The following is a 16186-nucleotide window of genomic DNA, read 5'->3' on the forward strand; positions in this document are numbered from 1 at the left end:
AATCCAGTGGGGAATTGGCTAGTTTCCCAACTTTCCCCTGAAGTCCCCCTTGAACAGGGCTCTAAATCCTTCTTAGCATTTTCTCCCCTGACACTGCTGGTCTCATAACACTGGTGGGGCTGGGTGTGTATGTGTGTGTGTGTGTGTGTGTGTGTGTGTGTGTGTGTGTGCGTGCGTGTGTGTGCACTCGTGTGTGTGTGTTTTCCCCCAACCCCCCCCCAAAAAAGAAAGCATAACCAGAAAGGTGAAAGTGTTCACAGCATGCTGACAAGCCAGCTTTGCGCATCATCTTCCCATTGCAGCTTAATTAAACACTTTTCCTCTGTATGTATCTCCCTCTGTGTCTGTCTCCCTCTCTGTGTCTGTCTCTCCCACTAGCCTCTCTCCATTCTCTTCCCCTTCATTTCTCTGTCCCTTTCTCTTGTCCGCTGCCTCCTTTTTTCCTCAGTCCCTTTTTTCTCTTTCTTCCCCTTTGTGCCCCTCTCTCCATTTCATCTTCATCTCTCTTTCCTTTCCTCTCCCTTTCCATCCCCTCCCACTTCCCCCTTCCACTCTCTGTGTCTCTTCCCTTCCTATCCCTGGTTATCTCTTCTCCTCCCCTTCTCTCTTCCCCTTTCTTCTCTCTCCCTCCCTCTCTCTTCCTCCACCACTCTGTCCTCCTTTCTTTCTTTCCCCTCCCTTCCACCCTTTCTCTACCCATCTTTCCCCCTCCTTCATCTCCCTCTCTGTCCCCCTCTCCTTCGCTTCCCCCCTTCTCTCTCTCTCTGTCCCTCTCTGTCCCCCTCGCCTCTCCCCCTCTCTGTCTGTTTTATCATCCCTAATGAAGCAGTCTCCTCCATCGATCCTGCTGATTGCCAGCCCCATTCCTTTTGTTTGTTGGCACTGAGCCATTCAGCTGCACTCTGACAGCTCAGCTCGTCTAATTAGCTCTGTTGTTCTTTTCCCCATGTTTCACCACGTTGCAAGTTCAGTCGAAGTTGCCACAAACTTAATCCTTCCATTCTAGCTCTAAGTTCACATTCTTAAGCTGCCTTTATTGTAGAGAGGAACAGCCTTGTGTGAGGACTGATCCCCCAGACCTTCACATCTGACCTTTCCTGCAGCCTCCCCACTCCCATCGCCTCCAGGAGCAGCTGCAGGCAGCCTCGCCCCTAGGAGCTTCTCCATCATCCTGGCCCTCTACTCATTCTTTGAAATAATAACAGCATATCCCATTTCTACAGCACTTTGCTCACCACAACAGAGATTAATAATAATAGTTCCTATCTCTGTAGTGCTTTACCATGTACAGGGAGTTTTTCTCACCACAGACATGTGAGAGAGTGCAAGGAAGATAATCCCTATTAGCAATGTGGTACAGTGGAAAGAATGCTGAATTTAGAGCTCAGAAGCCTGGTTTTGAATTCCAGCTCTGACACATATTAGGTGTGTGACCCTAGTCATTCAGTCGGTTAACTTTTGGACAGAAGTCAGTTAACTTCTCTGAACCTCAGCTTCTTCTATATAGTGGGAATAATTATATTTATATTACCTGCCTCACAGGGTAATTATGAAGAAAGTACTTTAAACCACTATAGAAAGGTGAATGGTTATCCTTGTTATGTACAGGTGGAGAAAGCAAGGCTCAAAGAGGTTCGATAATAACAGTAATCCCTATTGCCATTGTACTTAGTGCTTTCCTCACAGCAACCATGGTAGCAAGTGTGACGATGCCACAGCGTAAGGATTATTATCCCCATTTTATAGATAAGGACCCTGAGAAAGCATTAACACAGCCCAGCCTTAAAGCAAGTCCATAGAAGGGTCACAGTTTAAATCCAAACCCATTACTTTTTCCATCACACCCAAGTTGTCCATCATCTCCAGAGTATGATAATCCCTTATGTCATTCTCTAGACTTAGGTATACATATTTTTCAAGGATTTAATAGGATCCAGCCACTATCTGGGCTGGCAGGGTTTAGACACAGGTGTTAGAATGGACCTGAGCACAGGGGGAAAATCATCAGTTCCAGGTTCACTTTTAGCATTGGTTGTTTTTCCTTTTAGTGGGGGGAGGGGAACAGAGAAGGGATGTCGATATCCCCATAATTGTTTTCTTTCCTTTTTCAGCCATCATAGTACAGTAGAAAGAGCCCTAAAGTTTACAGTGGGCCAAAGGTGGTGAGGAAATACAAGAATAATAAGAGGTTTGGGACTTCAGGGCAGGGCAGTGGTGGTTATTTGTTGGTTGGTTGGAGTTTTTTGTTTTTTTAGTAGCTGCATTTGGGAGAAAAGGAAGGTCAAAAAAGGAGTGAACAATGTGACTAAGAATCTGTTAACAAAGCATGGAGAGAAGGCAGAACCGCTCAACTCACTTCACTTCTGTTTCTTTGCCAAAGAAAATGGTCCCAGCAATGGGAAGGATAGAACAAACATAGCTAACAGGCAGTTGAAAGGGAACATAAATAAGAAGGTTTCAGCCTGCCCTTAGTGAGCTCCAGTTACCAGGAATGGGTGAGCTACATCCCAGGATGGTAAGAGATCTGGCGGAAGCAATTGCTAACCGCTCTAAAGGACCTTCAGGCAGCTGAGGGGAATGGGAGAAGCGTCCCAGGACTGAGAAAGAGCCATGTCCTGCTTCTTGGAAATGAGAAGAGAGTCAGTAGTGATCCAGCAGTTTCTTGCCTTTTTTGTGTCATGAACCTTTTTAGCAGTAGAGTGAAACCTGTGGGCCTCTTTTAAGAATAGTGTTTTGAATGCATATGAAAGAAACCAATTCTATCAACATATGGTCATCAATTTTTTTTTTAAGTTCATGGACTCAGACTAAGAACTCTTTGCTAAACTATAGTCCAGTCAGATTGACTTTGTTTTCTGGAAAATTTTTAAATGGATTTTTAAAGTAACAGTCAGTGAACATCTAGAAAAGGAGATGTGATTATGAAGAACAATCCTGGCTTGACCCAGCACAGGCCAGGTGAGCCTAACTTCATTTTCTTTTCTTAAGAGGATTACTAGGATTAGAAGATCAGGGAAACACTGCAAATATGATTGTCTTGGTGTTTAGTAAAGTGTCTGACAAAATCTATCACCCTCTTGTTATAGACAGCATAGAGAAGTGTGGACTGTGCAATGATCGGGGTAGGTGAATTCATAACTAGCTAAAGGGCTGAACCTGATGAGTAGACATTAGTGGTTCAATGTCAGCTTGGAAGGACATGTCTAATATATAGACTCAGGGATATGGGCTATGACTTGGATAAAGGCATAGATTATTTTATATCAATTTTTCATATAACCCAAAGCTAGGAGGCATAGCTGGAATGCTGGACTGAATCTAATAAGATGAATTCCATTCTTACAATTGGGTTCAAAAAGCTAACTTCATCAGTACAAAATGAGGGAAGTGTGAGTAGACAGCACTTTGAAAAAAGATTGGGAGGTTTAAGTGGCCTTGTAAGCTTAATATTAGTCAACAGCTTGAAAATGGGAGCTTAGAAAGTTAGCATGATCTTAAGCTGCAATGGGAGATATTGTGGCCGAGTGTAGGGAGATAGTCATGTTTCTGGACACCAGACTCCTACTCAGAGCACATCATATATTCCATTCTGGGAGCTCATGTTAGGAAGGACATGATTATAAGCTGGAACACATCCATCCACAGGAGGGCAACCAGGCTGGTGAAGGCCTACATGGCCATGCCATGGGAAGATTGCTTGAATGGCCTGTGAATGCTTAGCCAGGAGAAGACCTGCTGGAAGGAAATTATAATTCTCTTCAACTGTTCCATGTGCTTCCATATAGAAGAAGAATATGACTTAATCTAGTTGGCCCAAGGCAGCAGAACCAGAAGCAAGGAATGAATGGAAGTTGCAGAGAGAGAAATGGAAGCTTAGGATAAAGAAAAACTTCCTAACGATTTAGTCTGCCCAGTAGAATGGGCTGCTTTTAGAGCTCTTCAGGCATGGACTGGATGACTACTTGTCATGGAAACTGTAGAGGAAATTCTGAATGGTGACCTCCAAGGTCCCATCTGGTTTGAAGATTTGGGGAATTCTCTTTACCTGTGCCAGAGTCCTGTTTCTGCCATTTGCTGACTGTATGACCCTGGACAAGGCATAGCATTTCTCTGACCCCCAGCATCTCACATCAATAAAACAGGAGTAATGGTACCTGTTCTGTCTTTCTCCCAGGGTGATTGTAAAGAAAGTTCTTCGTAGGATTTCAAGAAAGTTATTATTGAGCTCCCTAGGTCTAGGTTTCTTCATGCCTACAATAGTAAAATAATCATTGCCTTGCTACTGTATAAGGTTGGGGGGGGTGTTAGATATTATATTAGGGGTGTGTATGTATAAAAATTAGACAGATATGGCATGCATGTATGTGTATATATATATATATGTTATATATGTGTGTATGTGTGTGTGTATATATATAAAACATACTATCTAAATTTCAACTATTAACATTGCTGTTCTAAAAATGTTTCTCCTTCCCTTCTTTGCACAGCTAAGGGACTTTGAGTGTGGAACACTGTATATATACTACCAAGCTTATACTGTCAGACTTGGCTAATTTGTTAGTTCTGCTAAATTCCTTTTTTTATTCAACTTTACAAGGAATGGCTTGCAGAGTAGGGAAGGAAAGCTATGTTTGAAATGAATGTGATCCAAAAACGTCAGTAAGTTTTTTTTTAATATGACAAAGTTTCAATAGTGAGAGTTTTTAATTTGGAAATTATGGCCATTTTGGCCAGAGAGAAAATGTGTAGCTCTATTATTTGACAACAACCCTTATAATAACTCATTTCTATAGTGTTTTAAATTTTATAAACCCTTTTCCTCTCAATTACCCTGTGAGGTAGTTAGTATAAGGATTATTCCCATTTAATAGATGGTAAACTTGAGGCTCAAGGAAGTTCTTATAAATAATAAATAGATAGAGCTTGGACTAGAAGCAAGGTCTCTTGACGTCATGTCCACCACCATCTTCATTATGCCATACTACCTCTCTCTTCCTTAATCATATTGTTATAAGACAGTTGTTTCTAATATAAAGCAGTTTACTTTTTTTCTGAAAATATGGGTTGCAAATCATTTAGGGCACACAGTGATTTGGAAACTTTACATTCTTTGTGGATTCCTAGTGAACTTCTTTTCCTAGGGAAATTCTTTCTGAGGACAGCTATTTCAGAAATGGAGAGTCAGCAAAATTTTCCTCCTTGCTGAAGACCAATGACCAGCATTGGTAGATGAGACTGGAAACTTGGACATTTTCATTTCTGATATTCTTCTTCCTCCCCTCCAACATTTTCCCCTGGAGCTTAACTAGACACAACATTGCCCTCTATTTCCAAAGGACGTGGAGACACAAAACTTGTTTATGAATCCCAGTTAATTCATTCACTAGCTCTGTCACAGTTCATCTCTCTGAGCCTCAGTTTCGCCACATGAAAAATTGAGACACTAATTTTTGTACTGCTTCACAATGCTATTATAAGAAAAACAAAATGCTTTTGTAAGCCTTAAAGAAGTGAGCATTATTATCATTGCCCCAAACACAAGCTTTTTTCTGGCAAGTGGCTCTATTCATACCCCTGGCTATTGAATTTCTTTTTTCTTCAAAGACCCACTCAAATGCAACCTCTTCCACGAAATCTTCCCTGATCACTCCGCCCAAAATTGATTCCTCATTTCCCAATCCCTCTGACTTCTTCAGTCAATCAATCATGGAGCATTTATTGTGTTACTATATACCAAGCATGGTGCTAAGTGCTGGAGACAGATAAAAAGGAAACAGGCTCTGCCCTCAAGGAGCTTACATTTAATCAGAAGAAACAACATGAACACTCAAGTCAATAAAAATACATCCACAAAGTAATTTGGGGGAAGAGAGGAGCACTGGCAGCTGGGGAGAGGGGATGCGGAAAGGCGTCAAGCAGGAAGATGTCAGGAACTGACTTTGGAAGAAAGCTAAAGATTCTCAGAGTCATGGGGAGGAAGGGGCACACCACAGCCACGTGGGCAGCCTGTGCAGAGGCACAGAGGTGAGAGACATTGTCACATGTGAGGAACAGTAACTAAGCCACTTTAGTTGGAATGTGGAATGCGTCAAGCAGGAAGTAATGTATAATTCCATTAACCTGAAAAGAGAAGCTGGAGTCAGTTTGGGAAGAGCTTTGTCACGTTCTGCATCTTACCAGAGTTATTTGTTAATTTGGATCTGTGTCTCAGCTCCCTCACTGCTACAGATTGTAAGTTTCCTGAGAGTTGGGACTGAGTCTTTTTTTCATTTTTCTATACCCAGCACTGAGCACGATGCTCTGTAGAGAAGAAACACTTTAAAAATGTTTGTTAAATTGAGCCACAGGACCCTTTCCCTTGGGCTGTCCTTGTCCATTGAGTATGGAATAATCAGAAGATTTTCTTAAAAAAAAAAAAGAGACCATTTTCAGCATGTGAAGTTTTGCATGGGAAGATATCACAAGCTTCCCCACAGCATGTCCAGTGCAGGCCTATAGTAACCCTCTCACTAAATCTATACTTTGACCTTTAGCAGGTTGGTCAAAGACCTGCCAGAGCTTTTGCTCCACACGGCCTTCAAGGCCCAGGATGACCACCATACCACAGAGAGATATTGGAGGAGCAGTCTTTGGTTTTTTCCACATCTCAGTTCATATAGTGATGCTTTTATTCACTGGGAGGAATAGTTTAGTGGCAAGAACCCTGAACTTTAAGCTAGGTCATTTTGAATCCTAGGGCTATTATTTACCATTCCTATGACCTTGGACAAGTGTCTTCCCTGAACTCCTGGGCTATTGTGAAGACCAAATGAGATAATAAATGTAAATGACTTTATAAACCTTTAAAATGCTGTAAACAGGGGTGGCTAGGTGGTGTAGTGAATAGAGCACTGGCCCTGAAGACAGGAGTTCAAATCTGGCCTTAGACACTTAACACTTACTAGCCATGTGACCTTGGGCAAATCAGTTAATCCCAATTGCCCTTCTTTCCCCCCTCCAAAAAGCAAAAAAAAAAAAAAGTTTAAAATGCTATAAACATCTAGCTGGCTATTTTTCCCCCCACTGTTCTCTTTGTCTTTGTGACTTCTGCTGTTGATCTTTTTTATTGTTATTTTTGAAGGGGGAAGGGAACCCAGTCTACCTGTGGTCACATTCATATAGGCAATCTCTGATGAACAACCAGCCCCCTCTTAAGTCAGCATCTACTCAGGCTTAGGAAAGATGGTGAGAAGCTGAAGAGTGCATACCCACAGGAGGAGAGCCAGGATGAGGAAGGGTCCCCAGATCATGCCAGATGAGGATTGGCTGAAGGAGCTGGGGATGCTTAGCCCTAAAAAGATTTGGAGGGAGGAGAATACGACTGTGGTCTTTACGTATTTAAAGGGCAGTCAGGTGGAGTTGTGATTTGACTTGTTCCACTTGGCCCCAGAGGGCAGAACCAGAGCTCCTGGTGTGTCATGGCTGTTATGAGATTAAAATGAGGTAATAGATGGAAAGAACTTTAGAAACCTTAAAAAGATATAAACATCTGAGTGGCCCAGGGCTGTGTGTTTCACGTTTTTAGGAAGGTACCCTGGGCACTGAATAAAGTAACTTTCCAGACTTGAAGACAGGTCTTCCTTCTCCAAAGTCCTCATTGCACTATGCCTTGCTGCCTGTGTGGTTGATGACTTGTTGAGGATGGTATCACAGACCACATAGGAATCTTGTACAAGCTACACTTGAGTAAAGGTCTAACCTGTATTTAGACAACCCTAGGAAATTCCTCTGTAGTTTCTCAGTGCCTTCAACCCAGATGCCTGCTTCAAGAGCATTGCTAACTAGGGATATTCTTTAAAAATATCACTGTCAAGGAAAAGTTCCTAGACTCATGGGAAACACTGGATTCCAGTTTACTGTTCGTAATGTAGAAAGAGTGCTGAGTTTGGCATCAGAGGGCCTGAGTCCAGATTCCAGTCTGTTACATACTAGCTGTGTGTGACTGGACAAGTCACTACCCCCTGCTAAGACTCAGGTTCCTCCTTTCTGAAGTGCAGGAACTGGACTAGATGAGTCTCTAAGGTCCACTCCAGCTCTAGGTCTCATGGCCTTCAATGAGCCAATGTCTCAGCATCTTGCTGACGTGCAGTTGATGTGAGACGCTGGCTTCTTGTTCGCTGGCAGGTGAGCCGTTTCAGATCTTGAGAGAGCCGTTGTCATACTGCGCCTCTCCCTTTCTTGTGTCCTGACTCACTCCTTGCTCTGGCTATTTTCTCCTCTTCTGCATCTTAGGTCCGTCCCCCAAGACCTCAAGTTGTCAAGCGACCAAAGAGTAATGTCACCATGGAAGGTCGAAGAACTTCGGTGTCAAGCCCTGACCAGTGAGTATGAAACACGTTACTGCCTTCACCCAGCAGAGTGAACACAAGCAGAGGCCGATGCTTCTTCCTGATCCCCTTTCCCCCACTGTGTCCCACCCCCAGCTTCCCAGTGAGGCCGGGTTGGTGTTTCACAGAAAGGTCACTCTGAGAGCAGAGTCTAATCTCAGAAGCCTCCTTCTGGTTTATGGTATTGTGTGGGCAGAACATCTAGAGATGAGAGTCCCTGGCAGAGGCCATCTCTATGTGACACCCGGGCCCAAGTCTTTTGAGTTGTAAGACCCCAAAAACACTTAGAAGGAAATTTGTTCAGTTTGAATACGTTTCCACATCACTGTCTGGGCAATGCAGAGCAACAGAACTGCGGTCTTCCATTTTCTATAAACATTTCCCAAACCAAGGAAGGGGCACAGAAAACTTGCCTAAATTGCAATGAAGATTCATACTTTCTTTTTTGGATGAACTATATACAATAATACTATTTCTATAGTTCTTTAAAGTTTACAAAGTGTTTTCTTCACAACAAACCTGTGAAATAGGTATATATATATATATATATATATATATATATATATATATATATATATTCTCCTGCTCTTAGAAATGATGAAACTAAAGTTAAGAGAAAAGAAAGAAACTTACATTTACTGGAATTTGAGTGGTAAGGGACCTTAGAAATTATATATTCCAAAACCATCACTTTTACAGATGAAGAAACTGATACCCAGTGAGGGGAAAGGACCTGTACAAGAACACATAGTTAGTGTCTAAGCTGGAATTTGCACCCAGGTCTTCAGATACTCTCTAGCGTCTTCAGGCACTAAGGACTTTCCAGGAAGGTCCTGGAATCCACTTCATGTTTATCGTGCCTTCAGAGACTTAGAGAGGTTTGTTTGGGACACCCAAAACTTAAGTCACTTGCACAGAGTCAAGTAACTGGTGTGTGTCAGGCCAGACTTGAACCTGGTTCGTCCTGACCCCGAAGTCAGAATACCATGAAGACTAAGACTAATAAATGTTAGCCATAAAATGGCAGCTCTTCACTGGTTACATTTATCTCTCTCTGAGCTTCCTTGTCCTTCTCTATAGAATGAGCCATCCTTCTTGTACTGCCTGCTGTGCAGGACCATTGTGGTGAGAGAAGGCCTTAGGAACCAGAGCATGTTCTAGAAACAGGGGCTTTGGTAGAACTCAGGCTACAGCTGGTGCTTCAACCCTCTCGTGTGGTAAAACAGCAATTACTACAAGCTACTTGCCATCACAACAGGTTTCGGACCTCTAGATGGGCAGTGATAGATGATGTCAGGAAGTTGTTTCCAGGAAAGAAGTCCCAGGGTTGCAGGATTTAGAGCTATTAGGACTGAAAAAGATCTTAGAAACAGACTAAGCCAATGCACTCATTTTACAGATTGAGGAAACTGAGGCAGCCCCTCCTCAGGGAAAAGAGTAGAAGAGAGAGGAAGAGATTTTCCTGAAGTCACACATGTAGTAAATGTGAGAGCCGGGACTAGACCTAGGCCCAGTGCTCTTTCTACTACTGCGCCTTTATTTTAGGGAAAATGCCTCATAACTTTAATTTGCAAGAAGAGCATTTTCCAGAGTTGTCCATTTGCTTCAACTTTCTCCAGACACACAAGCACTTTGGTGAAGAGGAAATCGAATGGGGAAGAGAGGAGGGATAGAAGTGTTCAGTGCACATCTTCAGTCTTAAGTAACTAGGCCACTTTTTTAAAAGCCAGCTGTGGCTTGCAGGCCTTCCAGAGGTGGAACGAGATTGCCCCCTTGTGGATGAAATCCCTCATCGCCTCAGAGGACCTGAAGCACCAGTGCCTCCTCCCAGTGAAATCGTTCTTTCCCTGTTCTAAGGAGCAGTTCTATTGTCCAAGATATATGTATTGATCCCAAATCAAATTCTTCTCACAATCAGCAAACATACTTCAAGCCCACTGCTCTATGGGACTCATACTAGCCCAAAAGGATTCTGGACATTGGAGCTGCTGCCTTGAATGGATCGGATTACTAATCTCCATTTTTTACCCTTTTGCTAATGAAATAAATGCAGAATTAAGAGATGATCCTTTGGTGAGTCCAAGACATCATATAGCTATCAATATTTCATAACAATAGCCATTTAAGCAGAGTTATTTAAATATTCCCCAGTTTTTTTGTAACATAGCAATAGCTCTCTCCACTTGAGTTCCCCATCCTTCTCAATGATATGGGGTAACCCTTGGTCCTCAAAAGCTGTACCAGCATAGCAAGGCTCTTATAGGTCTTACTGAACTAAAAAAGCTTCACACATCGGTCTAAGTAATAGATTCTCTCTCATCCAAAGAATCAGGCCATTACATGGGGAAAAAAACTTTTTTTGGCCACAGCAACACACAAAGACCATCCACTAAGGCACAGAGTCACTTACACAGACAAAATCATGAATCCTTGACTTATTGAAGCCATAGTAGTTGATATTTATTTATAGTTCTTTATGATTTGGTTACAAAATATTTTATGTACTTTATCTTTCTTCTCACAATATTTCTTTGAAGTCAGCAGGTCAGGAATGATTCTATTTTACAGATGAGGAAACTGAGGTAAGAATAACTTGCCCAAAGTGACACTGTTAGTAAGTTGCAGAAATAGGAACCCAACCAGATCTCCTGATTGGCATGCTGAATGCCAGCCAGTATCTTTACAGAGGTTTCTTAGAACTTGACTTTGTGTCTCTCTGGCAGTGAAATGCCCAAGCAAATCAAACTTGTGAAAGCATGAGTGTGAGCATGCTGGCTCGTTAGGGACGTGTCAGCAAAGGCAAGCAAGAGTACCAGGGCCATCAGAGTCATAAATAAATTTTAAAATACTACTGTGGATTTAGGATAAAGGATTATATCTTGGCATTTTGCTCTGAGGGATGGGGTGTGTGTGTGTGTGTGTGTGTGTGTGTGTTTTCTTTTTTTTCCTTTTAAATGACTCCAGGAAAACTACCCAGCACGCCCACTCTCCCATAATGCCAGTGACATTTTTAGTGCAGCCCCAGTGTTTTCCTAAGTGTCTCTCTCTGTCACCCTATCCTCCTCCCCCTTGCCTCTCCACATCCAAATGCCATGTACATCATAAACAGCCCTTCCATGTGTTTTTCTCAACTGTCACCAACTTCAACTTGGCAGGACCAACTCCTGCAAACACAGGAAGGATCCAGTGGGGGAAAAATATATTTTAATAAAACAGGCCTGCTATGAAATATTGTTCTAAAAACAACAACAACAAACAATCTGCTTGTATCATGCAGGAATTGAGAACTCGGAATGGCGGGAAATGAAGCCTAATGGGGCCTGGCCAGTAGCGGCTAAACCCAACTAAAACTCCCACAGTCCTCAAAGGACATCTTCCAGTTGGGAGAGTTGGGCAGTAAAATGCAGTTTGAAATAGGTTAACGCCCATGTGGATTCTCAGTGCCACTGGCTTCATACCTGGTGCCTTCAGACCATGTAATTCCCCAGTAATACTTTGAGTAATTAACACTGAACCAGGAAGGATAAAATAGCTGAGTTTAAAAAAACTGAGTTTAAAGGCAAAAGGCCAGAAGTACTAATTATGCTAGTTACTAGCTGTATGACCTTGGGCAAGTCACTTCATTTCTCTGAGGCTTAGATTCCTGGTCTATAAAATGAGAAATCAGATGATTCTTCCAACTCTAAATCTCTGTAATTGTTTCCTAAAGTCTTTAAAAGCCCAAATTTGTTGAATCTTTTTTCCTCCTTTTATAGCTAATTAGAAAAAGTAGTCCTTGAATTCCCTCTTGAAATCCCAATTCTCTGATATGTAGTCAGACCCCACAAGGAAAATGATCTTTTCTAAAAATTCCATTGTTTTTAATAGAAGGAATAGAACATTAGAGGTAGAATGTATTTTATACAGGGCTTGAAAACATAGAATATTAGAACACAGAATCTCAGAGCTGAGAGGAACCTCAGAAGTTGTCTAGTTCAAGCCCTTCCCAAAGCAGGACTCCTTCTACAACATCCAGGAAAAGTGGTGCTCAATTTGGTCTCCTCTAGGGATAGAGAGTTCACCGTCTCCAGAAGTTCATTCTTTGGTAGGAAAGTACTATCTGTTGGGAAATTTTTCTTTGGTTTTGCCTTGGGGCCCATCAGAATAAGTCTAATAACCCTCCTCCCCATGGCCCCATTTTAGATGTTTGAGGACAATTCCCTTGTGCCATCCTCCTCCACCCTTTCCCATCCCTCTGGGTTTTTTTCTTCTCTAGATTAAACATTTCCAGTTCATTCAAAAGATCTTCTATTGTCAAAGCCTTTATTTCTCTCACCATCTCAATCACTTTTCTCTGCATTTGCTCTGATTTGTCACTGGCCTTCCTAAAATGTAGTGCCCAGAACTGAATAGTGGGCTTCCAGTATGGTCTGATTAGTGCAAAGAACATCTGGACTTTCTCTAGATACTGTGACTCTATTTATGGAGCCTAAGAACATATCTTTTTTTTTATATATATTTCACTAAATGAAAACTATTTCATGAAAAGCCATTAAAAGAAGATGAAGGGATACATTTTCAAAGACTGGGATGTTGTTCAGTCACTTTTTAGTCATGTCTGACTCTTTGTGACCCAATTTGGAGATTTTCTTGGCTAAGATAATGGAGTGGTTTGTAATTTCTTCTCCAGCTTGTTTTGCAGATGAGGAAACCAAGGCAAACAAGGTTAAGGGACTTGCCCAGGGTCACACAGCTAATAAGTGTCTGAGGCTGAATTTGAACTCAGAAAGATGAGTATTCCTGACTCCAGGCCTGGCACTCTATCCATTGTACCATCGAACTGCCCATAAAGCTCGGACTGCCATGCTTGGATTTCATCCACCCCCAAACCCAGTCTCAATCCAGGGCCAAGATAGGTAGCTTGTTACAGAAATACCATTGAATTTGCAGTCAAAGGACCATAGTTAAATTCTCGTTCTACTGTTTTTTACCTTTCTGACCTGGAACAAGTCATTTAAGTTTGTGGGCCTCACTTTCCTCATCTGTAAAATGAAAAGGTTAGAGTAGATAATCTTTTTGATCTCTATCAGCTCTAAACCTATGATCCTATAATCCCATGAACCCTCTATAGAAGGAAGCATCCATTTGTGGAGTTGAAGGTGAACCCAAAGGTCTGCGGAGTGAAAAGAGTCACCTGACCAGGGACAGAAGATCTGAGTCTGAGAATTGAATCAATTCCCAATCCCAATACATCCTGGCTGTGTGACCCTGAGCAAGTCACTTCAACTCTGTGCCTCAGCTTCTTCATCTATCCAAGGGAGATAATTGTCCTTGAACTTCTTCTTTCATGAGAACTATGAAAGGAAAGATCTTTGAAACCTTAAAGAACTATAAAATGAGTAAAATCTAATCCACCCTGTACCAAAATTATGAATCTACTAAAACATCCCCTTCGCGTGGTCCACTTGAAGACCTTGCCTAGTAGAGTAAAATAAGAGGACCTGGATTCAAATCTCATCTATGCTATGTATGTGTTCTTGTACAAGTCATTTTTCTTCAATTAGTCTTAATTTCTCCCTCTGTAAAATAGAGTAGACTAGCTGGTATATAAATGGCCCCTTCCAGCTTCAAGCCCTGTAAAACCTATGAAACTGGGGCGGCTAGGTGGCACAGCAAGTGAAGCGCTGGCCCCGGAGTCGGGAGGACCCGAGTTCGGTTCTGGCCTCAGACACTTCACCACACTAAAAACTAGCCGTGTTACCTTGGGCAAATTACTTAACCCCAATTGCCCTCCAAAAAGAAAAAAAAAACTATGAAACTCATTGCCTCTCCCCTGAGACAGCTCATTCCATATAATATTCTTTGAATATTCAGTCTCCTCCCAAAGGATTTTAGTCTGTGACCTGTACTGTCCAAGCAAAGGACCGGTATGGGGTTGAGGTACATAGGGAGTATCTGCCAAGATGGCCACAGGGCATTGGCAACATCCGTCAGGCCTATTTATGTCACTGTTCAGCTCTAACCTCAGTAAAGGTGGCCTTGTTAATCCCTGTATGGGAACATTTCAGCATGAGACAGGGGCCCTGACCCCATATCAATTATTTTCAAATGTATTCTTAATGTGCTCCCACTGGACCCTCAGTTCTACTCCACAGAGGCCTATTTAATTTTCTGACTGTCTTAGATATACAATTAGGAAATAAAGGGTGGATAGTAGCCCCCCACTGTCTCCTGCTCTAGAGGGCAAATAACAATAACAATAATAATAATAATTCTCACTTATGTAGTGCTTTAAGTTGTCCAAAATTCTTTCCTTACAACAACCCTGTAAGGTAGGCTTTGTTAGGATTATGTTATCCACATATCTTAGTTTAGGAAACTGAGGCTTATAGGAGTTAGATGATTCATTTGGGGTCTTGCAGTTTGCTTAAGCCAAGGCTCAAACTTAGATTTCCTCACTCTAAGTCCAGTGTAGTTTCCATGACATCATGTCCTCTGGAATCTCATGATCCTGGAGATTGCATTAACCTTGGTACTCACACTTAATCAATACCCTCAGTACCCTCTGAACCTCCAATTGAAAGACTGGATGGCAGAACAAAGAACACCTCTGGAAGACTACATTTAAAGAGGGCTCTCAGGTTCCCCCTTCATTTCCCATCCAATTGTTCTCCCTTGGACTGGACTCCATTATGCCCATACACCAGATATCCTCCCCTCCACACCTCTGATTTTCAACTCCTTTTGTGTGTTGTCTCACCCTCCCCCCACATTAGATTGTAAACTCGTTCATCTCAAACCTTGCAAATTGGCAAAGATGTCAAAAAATGATAGTAACCAATGTTGGAGGGGTTGTAGAATGATAGGCACACTAATACATGATTGGTGGAGCTATGAAATGGTAAAGCCCTTATGGAAAGCAACTTGGAATTATGCAAATAATGTCACTAAAATATCCATACCCTTTGAACTAGAGGTGCCATTACTGGCTTGTACAATACCCCAAGGAAACCATGAATAAGAAGAAAGCCCCATGTACAACAAAATACCTATAGCAGCATTTTTTATGATAGCAAAGAATGGGAGACAAAGTGGATGCCCATCTTTTGGGAAGTGGCTAAATAAATTTTAGCACATGAATATAATGTGATATTACTTTGCTTTAAGAAACGATGTGTGTGATTAATACAAAGAAGCATGGAAAGGTCTGCATGAATTGGCTTAAGAATACAGACAATAATTATGCAGTTTAAATGGAAGGACAGACACACAGAAATCAAGAATGAATGTAACAAAGTTATAGAGATCAGGCGGGGTTCCAGGGAAGAGCTGTGAGAAGACAGCCCCAGTCCATCCCTTCCCAGAGGTGGGGAGGCCACAGGTGTTACACATTGCCTAGGCTTTTGAACTTTTTCCAGTACATTCTTCAGTTTGGCTGGGTTTTTATCTTTTAAAAAAAATACTATGATGTGAGATAGCTCTCTGTGGGAAGAAAGGGGAAAAATACCAAGGTTAATTAGAAGTAGCAATAAAAATGTATTTTTAAAAAAGAGCAAGAACTCTTTCTTCATATTTCTGTCTCCAGCACTCAGTACAGCACCTGCAACATAGTAGGTGCCTAATAAATGTTTGTTGACTGACTGACCTTGTAACCCCAAGGGCAGCCTTTCCTGAGAGGATCCACATACCGCTCATGGGGGGGGGGGGGGGGGGGGGGGGGAAAAAACGCGCGGGTGAGGAGGGGGGGGGGAGGGGGGGGAAAAAAAAGATATAGAAAACGCCCCAGGCTACCACAGCGACATGGAGAGAGGGTGACGGGCCATCAGAACATGACAAGC

At 42.2% G+C, this 16186-nt stretch overlaps 1 protein-coding gene across 1 annotated transcript in view; it reads left to right on the forward strand.

The window, feature by feature from the left end:
- Window positions 1-16186, forward strand: part of DENND1A (DENN domain containing 1A) — a gene marked incomplete at its 5' end in the record, with an annotated part of 386178 nt that overhangs the window by 338832 nt on the left and 31160 nt on the right. Inside the window, one exon of the mRNA XM_069073945.1 lies at window positions 8275-8363. Within this exon, the coding sequence (XP_068930046.1) occupies window positions 8275-8363 (89 nt within the window). The remainder of the gene's footprint in view (window positions 1-8274; window positions 8364-16186) is intronic.

Source organism: Petaurus breviceps, unplaced genomic scaffold (genome assembly GCF_028583685.1).
Source record: "Petaurus breviceps papuanus isolate PSGF00001 unplaced genomic scaffold, PetGlider_PUasm1.0 90879, whole genome shotgun sequence".
NCBI classification, from domain to species: domain Eukaryota; kingdom Metazoa; phylum Chordata; class Mammalia; order Diprotodontia; family Petauridae; genus Petaurus; species Petaurus breviceps.